The 20563-nt window shown below is 43.3% G+C and overlaps 1 protein-coding gene across 1 annotated transcript in view; it reads right to left on the reverse strand.

Moving 5' to 3' along the window:
* GAD2 (glutamate decarboxylase 2) overlaps window positions 1-20563 on the reverse strand; it is a 78033-nt gene that overhangs the window by 14852 nt on the left and 42618 nt on the right. Inside the window, exons 9-13 of the mRNA XM_054592519.1 lie at window positions 16535-16589; window positions 14998-15114; window positions 12786-12850; window positions 6362-6440; window positions 3525-3674 (exon numbers count right to left, since the gene is read on the reverse strand). Coding sequence (XP_054448494.1) covers window positions 3525-3674; window positions 6362-6440; window positions 12786-12850; window positions 14998-15114; window positions 16535-16589 — 466 coding nt within the window. The remainder of the gene's footprint in view (window positions 1-3524; window positions 3675-6361; window positions 6441-12785; window positions 12851-14997; window positions 15115-16534; window positions 16590-20563) is intronic.

Below are 20563 nucleotides of genomic sequence, written 5' to 3' on the forward strand. Positions count from 1 at the left end.
AGAACCAGATTAATTGTGTTAAAAATGTAGATTCTCAGGCCCACCCTAGGCTCCTGAATCAGCATTTCGGGCAGATGAACATGGTTTGTGTTACCCTCCTCAGTGATCTCAGTCTCCCACTAAGCCATGGCCTCAGTGACACCGAGGGGCCTGACATCTGAGTGCTGCTCGTGGTTCTCTGCTTCTTAAAACCTGAAAGCTCTTGGGCCCCAGAGCTGCTGCTTCTGAAATAATGCCTGAACCTCTTGCTGCTACCTCCATTTTTACTGCTGTCATCTGGACAAGGCCTCCCTATTTACTCTTCTGTCACCTAGACTTTTCACTAGGCTCAGAGTATTATGCACTTTAGCCCCCGCTAGGCCTTCTTCCAGGAATAGATATCTTATTATTCTACCTGTCATGTTCAAGGCCCATCTTGAAGGTCATCTCTTGATAAATCATGCTTGACTCTCAAACTTGGAAAAAGCTCTCCATCCTTTAACTTCTCAAAGTGCATCTGTGTTCCTTTTGTGACCACTCGTATTCTGTCTCAAATGAGGGTTTTCTGTGTGTTTATCTTATCCTGTCTGGAAAATTATAGTTCCTTATCCCATTCAGCACCAGGCACAATAACAGCTGCTCCATATTGGCTTATTAAAATAAATTTATATTTTAGAGAGAAAGTGAACATTCAGTCACTCAGCAAAGGATGCCATTAGTCATCAATGTCCCATTAATAGTTTTCTCCTGTTATTGTTTTGTCCCCAGCTGTTTGCCAGTCCCTCTATTATCTCTGTTTAAGTTAAGGAGGCCAATCACAGAAAACTGGAAGGAAAGATATGAACCTAGAGACTTACTGTGAAAATTCATTAGTTCCATACTAAGCCTTCCCTGCAAAAAAGGGGGACTAATTTTAAGGATTTTTTTCTACCACCCAATTTTTTACCATTGAAGAAATCTGTCAAGATGGAAAATAATCATCAAGTGCTAGAAAAAGGCAGACGAAAGGAAAGGTCTGTGCAATAAGAACAGAGTTGAGGGCAGGCACACTGCCTTTGCTCACGACAGGATTCCACGTCACCACGCAACTAGAATGCCTCCCAGCATCCTGTTTCAGGAGGCTTTTTTTGGGGGGAGGGGATGATAAATTTGCTCTAATCAAGTTATCTCAAACTTAACCGGATGGTTGTCATCCGTGCACTTAGCTTCATTAGTCATTAACAGATTAAGGAATAGTAATCTATACTTAGAGTACTATTTTTCATGTAGTTTATCCTGGCAGAAAATGTGGATTCACTTGAACGCTGCACTCTCCAGGCATGTCTGATACCAGAGGACTTACTAATTATTGTTTTTTCAGGTTGTTTTCTCATTCCTGAGAGCACGAGGGCGTGTAAAGTAGAACACCGTGGCTCACTCTTCCACAGTTCTTCTTGGGAGAGATGCCCGCTCCTTCCCTGGCTGGTGTTACTAACAGCTTTTGATATGAGAAGGTAATTATCCTCACCCTGGATCCAGAGTGTAGGACTACACTTACTACTTTAATAATCATTATCAGTTCATTTTGCAAAAAACCCCCAAAAAACAAAAAACAAAAAAACCCCCAAAAAAAATGCACCTTTAAGTTGAAAGCCAAATGGGAGTTTTTGCTTTTTAGATGTCTAGATACTTAAGGTTTTGCACAAGGAATGAAGAGATTTGTGTCCATAGTTACGTAGCTGCTGTGATTGTTCTGTATTCTCTGTTTTTATCCACTCCTGATGTCTTCCTCTCAGCATTTTAGAAACTGGATCCTTTGCCTTTATTTCAAGCTTCATTTGTTCCTGCTGTTTAATTCACACCTGATGTCCTCCACGTTATTTCTCTAAGAACCAACCGGCTGCACCATGCTGGTAAGGAGGCTTCAGATGGAAAAGGAGCAGCAGGAATTGATGAACCATGAGAGAAACGTTTTTGTGTAAACATGGCTAATGATCAACACCTTAATAAAAACACCACAGGAAAAGGAAACAAAAAGCATGGTACTGGACAACATTTAGAGATCATTCTTTCCTCAGCTTACTAGCTGATATTTTCTAATTCCCACCAATTGATGAAATGAAAAGCCCTCTCCTTTTAAATAGCTTGAGGGTACACCAGTAATTCATATTCTTGATTCATTTACTTATCTTCAGTGAAGGTATTATTGCCATCCGAAAGAGTCTCATTTTGAGTGATGAGGATCAGATATGTGTCCTTGTCAGGCTTTCAGCTTTCAAAACAGAAAGAGGTCCCCTGCCCAGCTCCACGGATGGGAGCTCACCCACATACAACATTATGGGGCAACCACTTACCTGGACCCTCATGCCAGGTAGCAGCCCAATACTTAGCAACACTGAGAGAAAATTCAGCTAGCGTAAATGCTGTTATGGAGGCTTGCCTGGAGACTATGAAGTCCAGTCATCTCTGGAGACCACCTGAGAATTATTTCTGTATATAACTTCTTTCCATTTAACTTGCCTTTTTTCCAGGAGGGCTTTAAAGAAGAGTCCATAAAATCACCGCGGACTATACAAGCTGTGGTCTCAACTCGGTGTGTCCCACCCCTGCTGACCAGGTGATCAGCCTGTTCCTGTGGGATTAAACCTGTCACATGTTTGTGTTGGCTACTTAAAAAGCTTGGAGCCACCTTGGTGGGACACCCCCACCTCCCCGCCCCATATAGGACCTCAGGGCATAACAACATCCTAATTGCTCCCTTTCCCTTTTCATTTTCCATGTTTTCCTCTTTTGGCAGCTGGGTTTTTGTAGCATATCAGCTGGCTCTGGTCATTGCCTCCTGTGGGAGATAAGTGAAACCAGGTAGGAAGTCCCCAATTTGTGACATTTAGGTTCAGAGTCTGGTCAAGATAAAAAAATAAAACCTTCAGCCTTTCCGGCTCACTTGCACTTAAACATACACTTACACTCCTTGAAGGCTACCGTCAGGTCCAGCCAGCACTGCGCACCATTAGCTACAGAGTTTGTGCTTCAAAGGGAGGAATGATCGTTGCAGTTCAATTCTGAGGTCAGCAGAGAAACTGTGCAAAGGGGGTCACTAGGTACTTCTGGAGTTTTTATAACTAGATGTTGCCCCTTTGAAATGTTAAAAACAGGCTATCATGATGGGTTTTTTATTTTCCTTTTGTGTTCTCCAAACATATGCTTTTAGATTGTGTTAATCTGCCCAGTGATCAATCAGTGGGTAAACAGCAAGAGTTGGGGGACAAAAACAACAACGAAACACTTCTTAAATACCAGATGTTCTGCCATACAAGGCAACATGGATTTGTTTTCTAGATGAGTGAACATTTAGAGCAAATTGGCTTAAGAGAAAGAAATAAAATGGATTTTATTATATTATTGTCCATGGTAAAATGACGATATGTAGATACAGGATTAAACAAACTTAATCTTGGGTTAGTAATTTTCAATTTGGAAACCAATTATTAACATGTCAGACTAAGGCTCACCAGAGCCTTAGTATGTGCATTTAGCTGACATTCAATAGATCTACATGTGCTCACCTTTGCTCTCCACATTAGCCATAACTTAAAGACGTCAACATGGCGCCCACACTGTAAGGCCTTGTCCCCAGTGTCGTAGGACAGGTCGTAGTGTTTATCTTGTTGGAAGAGGTAGGAGGCGTGCATCTGGTTGCAACTCTGCATCAGTCCCTAGAAGGGAAGAAAAAACTTAGGAACTGTATCGACTTTCTCAGGTGTTCTATTAGATTTACATTGGGATGGGAATCATTAAGAAAAAATAAAAGAAATATTGACTAGTGTAGAGAAGGAAAAGAGTAAGACGCAAATGAAAAAACATGGGACCAATCTCTGGACAGGATGGGCTGTGACAGGTCGACTCTGTGGGATAAATGGCTCAGGGTCAGATTTTACCAGAGTTCAATCGGAGGAGGCATTTGTAAGAAAAAAGAAATCACAGAGTGTAACGTCTATTCTTTGGGGGAACATCCTGATGTTCTGGTTTTGTTGTAATTACAATATTTTAGAAACTCTTTGGTTCTGTAAAGTATTGTTAGTGTGATTCTTCTAGGGCTTCATTCATATTTACTTCAAGTACTTTATCATTTAGCCTTTTAAGTTGGGTTCTCTTTGGGAGTCATAGCTTTTAAGATAGTTTACTGCTATCATTTTTATATGCTGAAATCTAAAAAAATAAAGACACTGCTACTTTGAGAAGTCTTGAATACCAATATTTCAAATGTCACATTCTTTTCTCGAGCGGTTAGAGTGCCTGTACTGCATTTTCACACTCTGTTTGCTTATGGGAGTGGCAGTGGACAGTGTCATCGTTGGTGACCATTAATGGTCCACAGGCTCACCATGTAAATGGGTGGCAAAGTGACTGAACTTGTCCAAAGGACGGCGAATGAATCATACTCTCTGACTAAAATAGCACTGCCAGTCTCCCTGTAAAGAAACCCCACCACATGGCAATTTGTCATGAACCACAGGGATCCCTTGATTCTTGCATTATCTACAGCATAATTGTGATTTTACAGAAGCTTTGGCATTTTCTTCTCTTGTGACTTATGACCAGAGAAGAAAAGACTAAAATATGATCATTTAGTTGAAGTGAGCAGTGAGAACTGTTTAAAAAAAATTATCCAAACTAAAAGAAAATGCAGTGCATCTAAGATTTTAACTAGGGTTCAGCTTTGTAGTTTAGGCTTCATATTCAGTGGAATTCATTGTTATTTTTTGAGACTAAAGGAAGTTACACAATCTAATTGAAATAGGGAAGTAGAAAGATATAGAATTTGACAAAGAAAATTCACTTGATCAATAAAGTAAAAAATTGCTGCAGGTGCTTCTATTTTGTCTTGCAGTCACAGAAACTTGGCACCAACCTTGCCCAGCCCAGGAAACTCCCAAATAGGTGCCCTCAATCCTAAGGGAGCACTGCGGGATGGTAGACAGATCAGTCCAGATTCTATTGGGAGAGGAAAAGCCACTCAAAGCATGTGACCTCTAAAAGGTTGGAGAGCATAGTCTCGTTGTGCAAAAGGATAAGTAAAAGAGGTGTTGTTTTTCACATAAAGGACCTTGGTAACATACTATCCTGGTTCTGGGCCATTAAAAAGTTATAAACCGTTATGTCCCAAACCCTGTTAAATATATACATGGATAGGTGCTGTGCTGTAAAATAGATGCTGTAAAAGAGATTTCCACTGTCAGATAAATTTAGGATATTCTATATCATAAATGTCTTCTTTTCAGATATTTGCAATATTTATGAGCATATCGAAGGCTCTGATATGCCCAGAAATAATTAAACTTATTTTTTTAACTCTCTAGTCCAATGTATCACAAGCGTTTTTTAAAACTGAGAATTCTCTTACCAAAGAATACTTAATACAAGATACAGAATATGTAATATAAGATATAGAATGGCATTATTCTTTGGTTCCCAATAAGGGAAATGCTGTCAGAGCATCAGAGGTTTGGAAGAGATTCTGCAACTATTAATCTATTCCTTCCCAATGAGGGAATCCTTTTTATCCTCTTACTAATGAGTGATTGTGCAATCTTCATTCAGTCACCTCCCCTGATGAGGAATTTATATCTATATAAGGCATTTATTACTTTTTGGGCAGCTTAATTTTTAGAAAAGTGTTCCTCCTGCTGACCCCAGCTCAAACCTAAAGATATGGTGTATTCTAATTTTGCCATCACATCTGTACCTCCCAGTGTTACTAACCCAGTTCCCTGAAACCTCAAGAAAAAAATGAAATCTCTTCCACTTGAGTCATTTAAACTGTAAAAACTGCTGTCCTTTCCACTCTCCCTCTCTCCCTCCATCCTTCCCTCTCTCCCTACATTTCTAGACTAAGCATCCTTAGTTCTTTGAGCCCCTTTTCTTACATGCTTACCAAGTGTTCTCCACTGTTCAAGCTCTAGCTTGATGGGGTCCCATATACTATTTGGCACCCACCTAAGCAAACCACGCCAGGTGTGGTTCAACCAGATGACATGGGGGACTGCAACCTCCCTCATCCTGAAACTCCACTCTTTCATCCCATTAATGGTTTGTGAATAGTAATTCTCTCTTGACCCATCGTTGACCCCATAGATTACAGCCTAATGTCCTATGCTTTTTCACAAGTAGAACAATCTAGTCATATGTGACACACGACTGTCTGGTCTAATCAAATCGTAACCAGGCTATATTAGGACATAAGGGCAGGGCCTCACCATTATCCTCATTAATAATTTCCCCTTTCTGGATGGAGCTCACTTGCAGCCTGTGAAATCATGCCGTATTCTGATTGTGTCACGACACACACTTTATTCTATCAAACCCCACAGAGGGACTGGGCCACCAGTCAGGAAAGACGTACCTCCTCCCTCACCAGGAGAGCAGAGCACTGCAAAGGGACGCCCATCATCTTGTGTGGATTCCATGTCACAGAGTTGGCCCTAAGGGAAACAAATCCATGACAAGTCATACTACTCAGGCCTTGTGTATGGGCGCCAGAACTTCAGGGTTCTTGGCATTCTTTTTCAGATCACAGGAGGACACTAAATTTGCAAAGCAACAAATGGATCCATAACCTTTCTCTTTTCCATGGAGGCATTCATTTGGCTTCCAAGGTGGTCTGAGAGCCCTTTCCAATGACCAGGATCGACCAGTCCAGGGTCCCGCCATTGGCCACCAAGGAACAGAGCGCCGGGCAAGTGGAGGAGTTGCCCTTGTGTGTCCCCATTGTTCCTGCTTCTGACACAGTAGTGGCCTGGAGCTCAGAGCCATGGGTCATTCCACTGCTTAATTTTGTTCTCAAATTTCTCAAATATGTAATTTCATAGTAGCTTCTAGCTAGTCTCCTGCTTCCATTTCTTCTCAGATTCTGAATTATCCTTCTAGACTGCAGGTGAGACACGCTATGGCTCCTACAGCAGTTTTTAATCGATTTGGTTTCAGCATACAGGAGACACGCTCTTCCGTCATTATTCACGATTCTCAGCTCAGGGCTTTATGCTATCTGAAAAGTCTAAACCATAGTCCTGATTCAGAGTCCTTTAATCATCATCATCATCATCATCATCTAGATACAGCAATCCTGTCTTAACTGATTCTTGGCTTCCATTTCCTCCTCTACCCAGCTCCAGAGTTATCTCCTAGCTCTGTTTATAGCCCTCGCCTCTTTCTAAATTGTTGACAACTTCCTTTTGCCTTCAGACTAAAGTCAAACCATAGGGTATGGCTATGATGCCCACACAGGTGAGCCCCAGGCAATGTGTTCGGTCTTGTGTCCTTTCACTCTCTTGTATCTATTTCCATCACACTAGACTACTTTTGTTCTCAGAAAATTCTGTGTTCACGCTCCTAGGTCTCTTTACGTGATTTCCTCTTTCTGGATGTCTCTTCCCTTTGCCTCACTTGGCTAAATCTTTCCTATTCTTTAAGGCCCAGATCAAGTCTTTTTAATTTTTTAGTTGTTCAAATACATTTCTTTTCATTTTCTCGCCACCGCTTTCCCCTGCCCCACCCACCCCCACCTCCCACCCTCAATCCTTCCCCGCTTTGGCTTTGTCCGTGGGCCCTTTATACATGTGCCTTGATTTGACCCTTCCCATCCTTTCCCCATTACCCCTTCCCCCACTTCCCTCTCGTTACTGTCCATTTGTTTTTTTCTTTCAATGTTGCTGGTTATATTTTTCTTGCTTATTTGTTTTGCTGATTAGGTTCCAATTATAGGTGAGATCATATCATATTTGTCTTTCACTCCCTGGCTTATTTTGCTTAGCATAATGCTCTCCAATTCCATCCATGCTGCTGTGAAGGGAAGTAGCTCCTTTTTTTCTGCTGTGTAGTATTCCGTTGTGTAAATGTACCACGGTGTTTTGATCCACTCATTTACTGATGGGCACTTAGGTTGCTTCCAGCACTTGGCTATTATAATTGTGGTGCTATGAACATTAGGGTGAGTAAGTTTTTTTGAATTGGTATTTTGAGATTCTTAGGGTATAATCCCAGCAGTGGAATTGCTGGGTCAAAAGGGGTTCCATTGTTAGCTTTTTGAGGAACTTCCAAACTGTTATCCACAGTGGCTGCACCAGTCTACATTCCCACCAACAGCGTACTAGGGTTCCCTTTTCTCTACAACCTTGCCAGCACTTGTTGTTTGTTGATTTGTTTATGATGAAGGCCCAGGTCAAGTCTTAACTCTGCAGCTTTCTTGGGCTTCATTCAACTTCTCTCCCTCATTCCACTGTATACTGCTCCAATGCCCTCCTCCTTCCGTTCCCAGGGAAAGCAGCTGTTCCTCATAAGTCCCCACTGTTCACATTACATGCTTCTCAGGCAGGTAACTCTCTATGAACATCTCCTGAATGTGACCTTGGTATAAGCAGACTCACAGGAGGAGGAAGTAGCAGTACCACACATGAGAGCTGCTGGGGATTGCTGCCCTTCTGGCCGAACAGCAGCCTTGGGATCACCCTGCTCCCAGCAACGAGGTATGAAAACCTTGAGGAGAAATGAGAAGCTGGGAAAGATCTCATTCGTTCATCTCTTTGATGAATGGCAGGCTCAGCAAGAACACTTACTGGCCTGGGATCTTATCTGGATCAGTGAACAGTTCAGCTCTTCTGCACTGAAATTGATGCAAGACGCGTAGGCAGTTCATGGCCAGACAGATACTACCCCGGAAAGGAGGGCTAAATAAGTTCATGACCAGAATCAAGAAACCTGGGCTCTAAGAAGCAGGTAACAGTAGTTAAGGGAGGCAAGCTCAGGAGCCAGACAGCCTGCGTTCGCCCTCCTGCTCTGTTGTGTCCTAGCTGTGTGATCGTGAGCAAGTTATTTATTCTCTGTGCCTAGATTTCCTTGCCTGTAATATAGAGTAATATATTATATAGAATAATAATAGTAAGTGGTTTGGGTACAGTGCTTCTAACTGTGTTTGACACCGTAAGTTTGGCTTTCCCTATTCATTTCAACTCTATCATTTACGAGCTTTGTGACACTATGTACATTTTGTAGAATATTCTCTAATATTCTACAGCTCTACCCCTGATCCTGATGAAGCTCAGCTATGCCAGCAGTGAGTCCTGTGGAGGAGAAAACAGCTGGCTGCTCTCCATTTCTCTGACTGGAGGTGTTTATTTCAGTGCAGCGGCCAGTGTGTCTTTTTAGACTAGAAAGTGCCCAGGTGCACTGCTGCCTGTCACTGTCCCGCCTCTGTCTCAGAAGGGCTGCCTCATAAAGAGGGCAGACAGCGGCACAGAGTGATGCAATGACACAGGCTTTGCTTATGGGAGAAATGTGGGCAATTTATAAAAAACAGCCTCAGGTTTATTTTAAAATGTTTTGCTGTGGGAACCAGACGCGTGGTGTCTGATTTTCCACAATTGGGAGGGAACTGAGTCCCCTAGGGCTGTTTTCAGACATAGCCTTATACCCTCATTTGCACCGCAAACTCAGCAGACCACGAAGAACTCATTCACTAACCCCCTCTCTTTCTTCCAGACCCGTTTTTCTCTTCTAATCTTTTGTGCCTCAGTTCCAAGCACCATCTTCCTCCCATGCATCCACCCCGATGATTTGGTTTCCTCCTCTTCGTCCCCGTCCCTGTCCCCTGACAGTGACCCTTGCAGTTGGGTTCCTACCCTGTGGGTCTATCCACTCTTCTCCCCCGCTGCCTTCAGCTTCTCTCACCTTCGCTGCCTCCTGCACCAGACATTTGTGCAATAGCTCTGGTCAGTCTCCAGCTTCCATCTCCTCTCGAATCCAGAGTTGTCTTTCCAAAGCACAAAGGAGATACTATGACTCCTCTCCTCAAACATCTACTATGGCTGCTATACAGGGCTTTTCCAGCTTTTTCCCCCAACCCAAGAAATATAATGCTCTCCGTGCGGAATCGGTGGCTCGCACGGCTGGGATTCTCAGCGCAGAGCAGAGCCTGCCATGGCTCTGTGAGCAGGCCTGCTGCTGGGGCGCACTGGGCGGACCTGGGGACACTCCACCAGCCTCCTAAGCACGGCCATGGCTCCATCTCAGTCTCCAAAAACTCATCTGGACTTTCTCCCAAGACCCTTTCAAACCTGTGTGTGCCTGCTCATCACCTTGACGTCCTTCTTCCACTTCTGCCTGAAAAGGCTCCCATGCTCACCCGCTGTTTAGGAGCAATCATTCCCTCCTCTCTGCCCTCCAAACAGCTGGCTTGTCTGTGTCTTGGGCCTTTCCTTCCTCTGTCGTGAATTTTAATCCATTGTTGACGGTCAGTCTTCCTTGTTGGATCCGCAGCCCCTTGCAGACAGGCTTCCTATCATATTCGACTCTGTGCCCTCACTGAGCCTGGTGCCGAGGCCTGCACATGGCACACGATCTGCAGGCACTGATTCGAGTTGCGGGACCCCTGGCTCTCAGAGCGGGAGTGAGGGCAGTCATTGGTGGCGGGGGAGAGAGAGGCTGAGCGGGAAACGCAGCTGGGCCAGGAAGCCTGGCGCGGGGACCACAGCGGTGGGTTATTGCAGGGGAGCAGCGGCGTGCTGCGGAAGGCTAAAGAAGCCGCTTCACCGTGCACGGAAGCAGACTTCGGAGCAGCAGGGCTCCTGCCAGGCCTGCCTTTGCAGCGACCTTGCCTCTAGATATTTGGACAGTGCTAGTGGGGAAGAAAGTTTCTTTCTGAGAATTGGGTTGGTTCTTGAAGAGGATGCCAGGCAGGGCTCTGGGAGCTTGTGACGTTTTGTTATGAGGGCAGCACTCTGGGATCTCTGTGACCACTGGGGAACCTCTGGATTTGGGGACAAGCATCAACTATAGATTTCCTCCACTTTAGCGTGAGCCTTAATGCTTGGGAAAACATGATACCCCGAGTGAGGCCAATTTCTTTCCTAAATTTGTGCACATGCACATTATACCCAGTGGTTTCCACGGGCCCTAAAACTTTATTCACCAAAGAAAGTGTGGCTTTTACTGGCAAGTCAGCAAGATGGATACTCTCGGGTAAATGGATGGCTAAGGAGATTCTGCTCAAAGCAGAACACCATCAGTCCCTCATTTTTAGGACTTCATAGCTGGCTGTTCTGTTTAGTAAAATTAGTTATAATATAGTTCTAAGGGTTGTGGCAATTACAGAGGACTCTCTGTTCCATGTTCAGTGTTCTAAGCTTTGCTCTCAAATAATAGTCTTTACTACAAAGGTGTGTGGGTGTGTGTTTCTCCAAGGCCCTGGGAGATAATTTGGCAGCTTTCAGGCAGTTGTCAGCGTAGGGTGCTGCGTGGCTGTCAGCACTTGGAGTCCCAGGTGGCGTAAAGGTAAAATAACAGATGCTCACTTGTTGTGCCAGTTACAAAGAAACTCAAAGAGGAGAAGGTGCTGTGCACAGGTCACCTCTGTCAAAAGCACATGAATTTAATTCGTGTCTCGATCATCTAAACAGGCACCTTCTGCATCGTTCACTTTTGTCATTGTCTCTCCACTTGGTTCATTGCCTCCTCCTTAAGCTTTGGCTGTCACGTGGATCTTCGTGACTAAAGGAGTTGGGCCTGTGAGAAGCCCCGAAGGACCAGAAGCAGAGACCGGAACTGGCTCAGTGTGGGAAGCAGAGAGGCCCGTCCTGAGCTACTCTCACCGCACAGGTTCCTGCAGCCGGGGCAAGGGCAGCTGGCTCAGGGACAGCAGTCTGGCTGGCGGGGGCCTTAGCTGGTCTCTCTTGCGTCTTCCAGCCTTCTTTTCGCTAGTTAGGCAGGGTGCCCCTGACTCTGCCTCGGTAACCCCACCCCTCTTCCCACACTCAGAGATTCTCCGGGGGTGAGTGGGCCTGGGCGTCATGCAGGACACCCCATGTGTTCTTTCTGGTCTGGCTGCTGTGCAGGACCAGTGCTGACAGATGCTCCCAAGTGCCATCAGCCTCTCTCCCCATCCTGGAATGGGAACTGTGCCATGCTGTCCAGGAGCAGAGGCAGTGGGAAGCTGCTCCTGGGCAGTGCCTGGCTCCCTGGCAGGGCGTGCCGGGCACCTGGCAGCCTCGGATGAATTAAGGCCTTCTCAGTGGCCTGGAGCGCCAGAGCACCCAGCCGCTGTTGACCTGCCCTGTCCTGACCGGGGCACAGTGAACTCTGAGCTCCCTCTCCATACACGGTCCAACGCCCGAGGCCAGCGTTGCATTCTGTAACTTTTTTTTTCATTTCTGTTGGATATGAAGATGCTTTACACTAATCAGATATTGTCTCTTTTGTGTTTTACAGCTTTTCTCAATCATTTACTGCTTAGTTTCTGATTAAAGGGTGCTTTGCAGCATCAGAGCTATATCAGAAAAAATTGTTGTGGGAATAAAAGCATGTTCCACTTTGAGTAAAGTGACCATATTAAACCCAAACCCAACATAAATTACAAAGTGCTTATTTGCTTTGCTAAATTATTTCCTGGTTTCTTTAAAGCAGTGGATATTATCCTTTATGAAGCTCAAAAGCTATAGACCTTCTCCCTAGAATGGACTGCCTGCAGGTTTAAATAATTTTGGTGGTTGGTTCAGAGGTCCTAGGAAGGTCATTCCTGATTCCTCTGGAGAACCGTGGGCCCCAGGGAGGAATCTCTCTGAGAGACATCCCACTTGGGTCATTTGATACAGGCTTTGATTTCTTTTGGTTCATCGCACACAGTATTTGCACGTACGCGACCACACAAGGCAAGGCACACGAACACTGCACAGAATGGGCTCACCTGTATACCAACAGTTCTGGAAAACTGGGCGCTTTTCACATTTAGCTTTCACACTTTACACTTCACATTTTGTGAACAAGAAAAACGTGTGTACCTCTCCACGCCACTCAGCTTCCACTTGTGTTTCCGGGACATCAGCAATCCCCCACCCCACGCGGCCTGAAAAAGGAAGATCATACAAGGGGAAAGGTAGTGGTTTCTCAGTGCCTAGATATCTACAGTTGGGTGTTTTTCAGAGCAGTGACAGAGAGTCTTCCTGATTCAAGGCGACTTAGGCGGTTGGCCACTTTTGTCTAGCACTAAATTTTCAAAGTTTAAAGTGGGAGGGCTATTGTTCTGAAGTCTCATACTCCATCCGGCATTGACATGGTGTGAGGAGCCAGACTGGGGCCGTGTTTCCTCAGCCTGCATAAGAAAGAGCCAGGTCCTCCCCGTGGCCCATCTCAGTCCCAGGGAAGCTCAGCACCTCAGAACAAGAGACCCTGTTATCCCCACAGCTTAGAGTCGAGGACATGGGCTGGGGACTCTTTAAACGTCTTCCCAGGTCCAAGGGAAACACTTTTGACAAGTCTGGATAATTCCAGAGGGAGGAAGGAGCTTGACTTACTCCTGTGTAATCTGAGATAAGCTAAACTCTCTGTCAAAGAGACAAATAACAGAAAAGCAAGCAGGAAAGATTTGTGCTAGTCAATCAGTTGAACAATTAGAACATGTCCCTTAAAAATTTGTTCTCCAGTTTTAAGATTTGAGTTGGTATAGTAGTTTTAAAAAACAGGATGTCAAGGTGGAGATTCATTGGAACACGTTAACATTATTTGTGGGTAAAAATATTCCTGGGATAATTTTAAGGGAAAAAAAACCAAAACCCTGTTTGGGTATAATTGCCTCCCCCCTCCTTTGTTGTAATTTCAGTTCTTTTACACTTTCAAAAATTACCCAATTTTCCAAGTGCATAATATTTAAGATTTTTTTCTAGCTTAATTATAGAATGAATAAACATTAAAGAGAATAAGAATAAGTGGTAAGCTTGACATATTTCAAAAAAAGCTAATGCACTTGGTACTCCCAGCGCCATTGCAATCGCAAATCTTGGAGGAGAGACCACAGCACTCGCTCACTTAGGACACGCTGATGGTGCTGTTGCTAAAGCTGCTGGGGCAATGCTCCTCCTGAATCAGCGAGCAAGATTTGACAGAGCCTGTTCTGAGACCAGGTCACTGAACAACTCGAGTGGTTCAACCTTTTCTCAGTGTCTTCGTGTGTAAAACCCAAGAGTCTCTGGTACAACTCACATTGTGAATCAGGGAAGGAAAGCAAGGTCGGTAATTGCTATGCAGACACCTCTGAAATAATAGAAATTTACCTGGCTTAGACTGGGGGCATTGTCTGCTCCTAAGGAGAGGGGAATTTGTTGGCTCTGAATACTTATCATAAAGCCAAAACAATCGAAAGCCAGGGCTGCTCACCAAGGTTCTTGCCATGGAACATAAACCATTACACTTCCTCCACTGAGAAAGCCTTGCAATCAGAAAAGTCAGCTGTGTGTACCAGACGTGAGCTTAGTGATAATTTGGCACCAACTCCTATCCCATTGTGGATCATTGACAGTTTGCAGATAGTGGCTAATTTTTGAGCTGCACTTTGAAAAACACTGGCCTAAATTTAAATTCCTGCAATTTGTCCTAAAGATGGATAGTTTTTCATTTGAAAATGTTTTTTGGGCATATCTCCATTTTTAAAATTGTGACTAAGCCTGAAGTCAAAACTCTCACATATAGCTCGTCTTCTTAACTGATCAAGCTAAGAAATTGGAAATTTGGTGGTAGGTATTTCTTAGCAAATTGTCAAGTCTGCTTTCCTTTTGATATATACCAATACCTGACTTGAGTTGAGGTTTTTGCCCTTTGGGTTCCCTATGTAAATACAGCTTCTATTTACCTTTTCAATCTTTTTTTTGCAGGGAAGTAAGCTCTGTAGGCATGTGACTGTGTAGACGTACACAGGACATTATGGCTCAATGAACTGAGAACTAAGTGCTCAGCTCAGGTACTGGTCAAAGAAATAAGAATGCTATCATGTCGGGAACATTAAGGCATTATCAGCCTCAGACTGCTTACAGTGAATATCGTGTATTATGTGAGTTCTGTGCTATTTTGTCTTTGTGGTCTTTAAAAGCTGAAATACCACCATTTGAAAATAAGTTCCTAAAGTAAACCAGGGAACATGAGAAAACAAATTTCATTCTGCCATCCCCGGGTGAAAAATGCGCACGGACATGTTAGCGGCAGGCCCCACGGGGCACTTACATCCACATGCATCCAGATCTTGTACTTCTTGCAAATGTCCGCGACAGCTAAGAGGGGATCAAATGCCCCATACACGGTGGTCCCAGCCGTAGCGCTCACAAGGAAAGGAACAAATCCCTACATAAATGAGAAAACCCCACATAATGTAAAACAGAGGTTCAAGCATTCTTTTAAATAGCTGACAAAAACAATGGAAATTCTCCCCCTATCATATGCATGTGCATTAAGGGAGCCATCAGAAGGCTTATTGAATCCTTGGAGCTTGGTAGGAATGATATTCACGCTCCAGGATCTGAGTTCTCCAGGCCATTCTGTTGGACCTACAGTTGCCCTACGAGAAGACATCCTGGTTCTCAGAAGAGGCTACATTGGACCCAGACGTGAATAAGCTTTGTGGCACCCACAGGTTATTTATACACTCCATGGAGATTTTCTGGCCTCCCCAGCCCCTTTTGCTGGCTTTCTAGTCTTCCTTTTTCATAACAGAGCCTCTGAACCTAATAAATAAGCAGAAAACAGAATGGAGAGAACTCCAGCCCACTACTTCTATTTGGAAAATCCTTAGATAATTTATCTGGAGTCTTAGAGGATTCACATGAGCTAAACAATAGCCACGGCTTTTATCCATCTTAGCAATTCTCAGTCTGCCTGGCATTGGCTCAGTGAAATTGAAATAATGTGTGGCTGCTAAAAGAAGGCAGAATGCCTCCGATAGGATGGACATGTTCTTCTGCGATGTAACACGATGTTACAGAGGCCGTCTGTAGGTGGCAGCAAAGACTTAATCTGTGATTTACATTACAAGAAGTAGTTCTAGTACAAGAACAATGTGAACCTCCTGCTGCCAATTTGTATGAGGGAAAAGGCATATAAAAAGAAATAATTATTCCTGAGTTCATAATAATCAGATACACATGTTGCAGCATTGACCTAGGAGCTGCAGATTATATCCAGTGAAAGTTAAACGAACAATTCTGAAAACAAGCTCTCTGGCTTCCAAACCATTCAGGGATGCAAATGGCTTTCCAGAGCTTTGTGGGGATCTTTAGCAGGTCTTCAGAACTTGTCACTTCAGAAAAGAGTTCTAAATTTCTTTGGAAAAATAAGACGTTTGGAGAGCCAATCATATCAGTATTCGTCCAGGCAGGAAAAAATGGTTCCTTTCAAATAACCTGACAACAGTAACTCACATGCCACATTAGCATTCTGATATTTTCCACTTGTGAAAATGATCTTTCAAATGCATCTGTTTAATTTCAAACCTAATCACAGAAGAAGACAAATGCTTTGGAAACTCTTACAATATTATTGTATATGTTATATATTCTGCAACTTAGATCTTTCAAAAGCAGAGCCTACAACCCAGAGAAATAAATAATAACTGGATGCAAAATTCCATATTCTCATTAAAGCTGGGAGGTTGAGCTGGGATCTTCTTCTAAAAAATAAAACTAAAGTCTGTTTTCCACTGGATAAGATTTCAAATTTGCACCCTTAGCTTGGTATGGGCAGCATAAATCTCCCCACAAAAACCTACTTTTTGCTTGGCTTCAAGGATCCTTCTTTCAAGATCGGATGGGATCATTTTTCCCCTGAAAGGAAAAATAAATATATTATAGATTTCCTTTGAATACTTTACTTTTTTGTCTTTGACAAGTGGCCACTTGAGGGTAAAAGTCCAGCCCTAAACTATTGGTAATAATGGTCAGTTTAAATAACTCCTTGCCTCTTTTCAGAAAGAAATGCATTTCTCCCCCAAATGAGGCCAGGCTGTAATGTCTGGCAAGTTCTGGGGACCCCTGACCACACTGCACTGTCACAACAGCCATATGTCCCTCCACTCCGCCTAGACCCTACTTTTTAGGTCCTCCACTTAATTCGTTAAAACAAGGCTGCTTTGGAGCAGGACATTTAACAATAGAGGGAGGGTGAAAGATTTGTATTCCAAATATTCCAGTGAATGAACCCACAATCTCACATACAGACAAAATACCAAGAAGAGAAAATCCATTCTGAAGCATTGGAATGAAATATTAAGCCAAAAAGCTACTTAATTACATTCTAACTGCTAAACACATAAAGCAGGCCAAGAACTCGTGGGCTCCAATTTCAAACATATAGACAGACAGGAACTAGAGAAAGAAAACAATGTTTCCCCACGATATTTTATCCCCATGATGTTTCTTTCCTAAAATAAAAACACAGATAGTGCTTTGTTTACTATAAAATCCCATTGTTAGAATAACCAGAGGAGCTGATTTCTCCAAGAAGTGAGATGTGGCTAGATAATAAGTATTAGTCAAGTTTCTTAATTTCCCTGTGTCTATGATTATTATCCCTAGAATTTAGTGGTAATGATATTACTTATGGAGTAATGAGGGTTAAATGAGTTAATAAATGCAAAATTATTTTAAAAGTGATTGGCATATGAGAAGCATTAAAAAAATGTTAGCTTTTATTGTTGGGATTGTTATTATGTACAGCGGCATTCCTATCTTAGGACATCCGGGACAAACCAGGTCAGGGGCGGACGGAGGAGGTGCGTGGCCCTGGAGGCTATGCTCTCTTGAGGCTGCTAAGCTGGTTAAACTTTTCACATTAAGGTCCTTGATCTAGGGGTGTGTGTGTGTGTGTGTGTGCTTTAAGGCAATTTGGAAAAATAAATTATGAGGAGGAGGTTGTGACAGTAAATGTGGGGAGATGCTGCCAGCACTTGGTGAGCAGCAAGCAGGTTATTAGTATTTGTCGCTAGCTCAATAGTCCATCTGTGGCTGTCTCTGGGATTCTAGATACAGAGCAAGCATTGGGCTGCTTCATTATATCTTCCAGTATGGTCTTGCCAAGACTTTTGCATATTGAAGTATTATTAATTACTTTGCTAACATTTCTCCATTTAAAAACATAATTTGGGCATTATACAGTGAATAGGTAAGTTATAATTTTTACAATTTTCATTTCAGGCTAACAAAGGAGGTGTTACAGAATAGTTGGACTATAAAGCGGACATTAGGCCTGAAGGCACTGAGAACCACTGATTTATGTGAAGCTGTTTTCCAAAGAAAGGCAGTTAAAGTGCAATTACCTGGCAAAGGTAATGGACAAGTTAGCAGTGATTAGTTAGGGAGGGTGGTAGGGAAAAAGGGCATTAAATGTATAATTCAGAGCAGTCACCTTGGGGGAACTTCTGTGCAATGGGGACAGAAGGAGGGACAGAGGCAATGCAAAAGCAGGGTGGTTGGGAGGGCACCTCACTCCCTACATTTTTCTCTTCACGTCCCAGCTTGGCCTAGGAGCAACCCTCAAAGTAGTGATTTTCACCTCTCTTAGCGCAGGCTCTGCTAAAAGACCTCCAGTGCTGCTCTACAGAAACTGTTCATATTTCAGAGGAAATTCAGGTATTTATCTTTCATATAAAGTTCTAAGCACATTAAAATCACTGTAGCACTTCTGCAGTATGTGGAAATTGAGAGACAGAATTCCTAGAAATTGTTTGCAAATCCCAAATTTTGCAAACAGACTTTGCAAAGCTAGTCACCTCTACCAAAAGCTAGTCTACCAAAGTTAGTCACCTCTGCCTTGGAGGGTTTAAGGTGGACTGGCTGGACAGTCGCTATCTGCTCATCTAATCTACATCTGGATGTTTTGTTAAGGGTAAGGCAGTAAGGGGTCACAGATTAGGATGTGTTAGAATTGAAAGGGGCTCAAGACATGATTCTAGTTTAATCGTCTCATATTTCAAAGGAGAAACAGACCAAGAGAGGTGAAGTGACTACCCAAGATCAAAAGCTGGTACTGGTTGCAACTAGAAATAAAATGCCAAGCTTCCAGCACAAACGCAAAGGACCAAACATATAGGAAACCTACTTGGAATGATTGGAGTCTTTAAAGATAAGATAAATCCTTTAAGATAGTATCTGGCTTTCATGAGTCAGAGGTGTCATTTAAGCCTTCTAGGAAAGCAGTTAACCAATGTCTAGTCACTCCCATTCCCATCTCAGGGAGCTGTGGGGCAGCAGGAAGGGGCAGGCTTGTCAAACACAATACTCCCCCCTTATCTACGGGGGATACACTACAAGACCCCCAGTGGAGAGTACAAACACTATATATACACTTATGTTTTTTTCCTATACATGGATACCTATGGGAGAGTTTAATTTATAAATTAAGTACAATAAGAGATAAACAAGTAATATAAAATAAAACTATTAAGCAATATAGCATAAATAAAAGTTAAGTGAATGTGGTCTCTCTCTCCCTTTCTCCCCCCAAATATCTTATTTTTCTCTATTCACTCTTTCACTTAAAGGAAGCACTTTACAGCTTCTCTTTGGCATCTGACTTGTCAACATTACTATCTTACTCTTTGTGGCCATTATTAAGTAAAATAAGGGTGACCTGAAAATTAATACTGCGATATTGTGGCAATAAATCTGATAACCAAGATGGCTACTAAGTGATTAGTGAGTAGGGAGCTCCTACAGCGTAGAGACCTTGATCAAAGGGATAATTTATGTTTTGGGTGAGATGGAGCAGGATAGCGTGGGATTTCATGGCACTACTCAGAACAGTGCACAATTTAAAACTTATGAATTACATCTGGAATTTTCCATTTACTATTTTGAACCATGGTTGACTATGGAAAGCAAAACTGTGGATAAGAGGAACCACTGTAATCAAGTCCACATATTTCCTACTTGCAGACTGGACAGCGGTGGGCGTGGTTCCTGATTAGGCAGGCTCGGGCCTCTCTGAGGCATCTGCCTTCCCCACCCGTATCTGTGTTGTCCACTTAGGAACCTAATGTCTGGCACATTGCAAGTGGCAGGTCAACATTCATTGGAGGTGTGTGACTAGAAGGCAAAAGTTTAACCCAAGGATGATAATACGTTCACTTTACCTTACTCTCTAACCAGGTGGCTAGTGTGGGGGCCTCGTGAGACAGAACTTTTCATCTTTCCATTTATCTTAGAATTGGCTGAATGACTTTAGAACGGTTCTTAGAATTTAGCGTGCTTAAAAAAAGACCTGCACACATCTTTAAAATGCAGATTCTTTGTTCTTAGGGATTTTAATTCAGAAGGTCAGTTATAGGACTCAGGAATTAATTCATCCCACAAGTATTTATTGAGCACTTACTATGTGCTGAACACTGTTAGGGGTGCTGGGGTACCAGGGTAAAACAGGCCAGTTTCTATTCTCCAGGGCTTACATGGCAACAAGGGAGACAAACAATAACATAGTTAATAGACAGACATGCCTAGGAATTTGCATTTCTAATAAGAACCCAAGGTGATTCTGAAGCAAATAGATGAAGTTTTAACCTGGTAGACATTTAAATAATTGTGTAACATACTAGCCAAGTACTTTTCATGGGGCCCATGGTTTTGTGCTGTCATAGCTTAGGGCCACGAGCAGAAGGAGCTCCAGATGTGGCACCATGGGACCCCTGCCTGCCCCTGGGCTGTGGAGTGCGCACACTGGGTGGCCACCAGCAGCCTCTTCTGAGGATGAGGAGTTGCCTGGCAGTCCTGGCTCTTCCGGAGAAGCATCTCTTGGTGCAGAGCAG

The sequence above is a fragment of the Pteronotus mesoamericanus genome, unplaced genomic scaffold (assembly GCF_021234165.1).
Source record: "Pteronotus mesoamericanus isolate MK-2021 breed Mesoamerican mustached bat unplaced genomic scaffold, CSHL_Meso_final contig_130, whole genome shotgun sequence".
Classification (NCBI taxonomy): domain Eukaryota; kingdom Metazoa; phylum Chordata; class Mammalia; order Chiroptera; family Mormoopidae; genus Pteronotus; species Pteronotus mesoamericanus.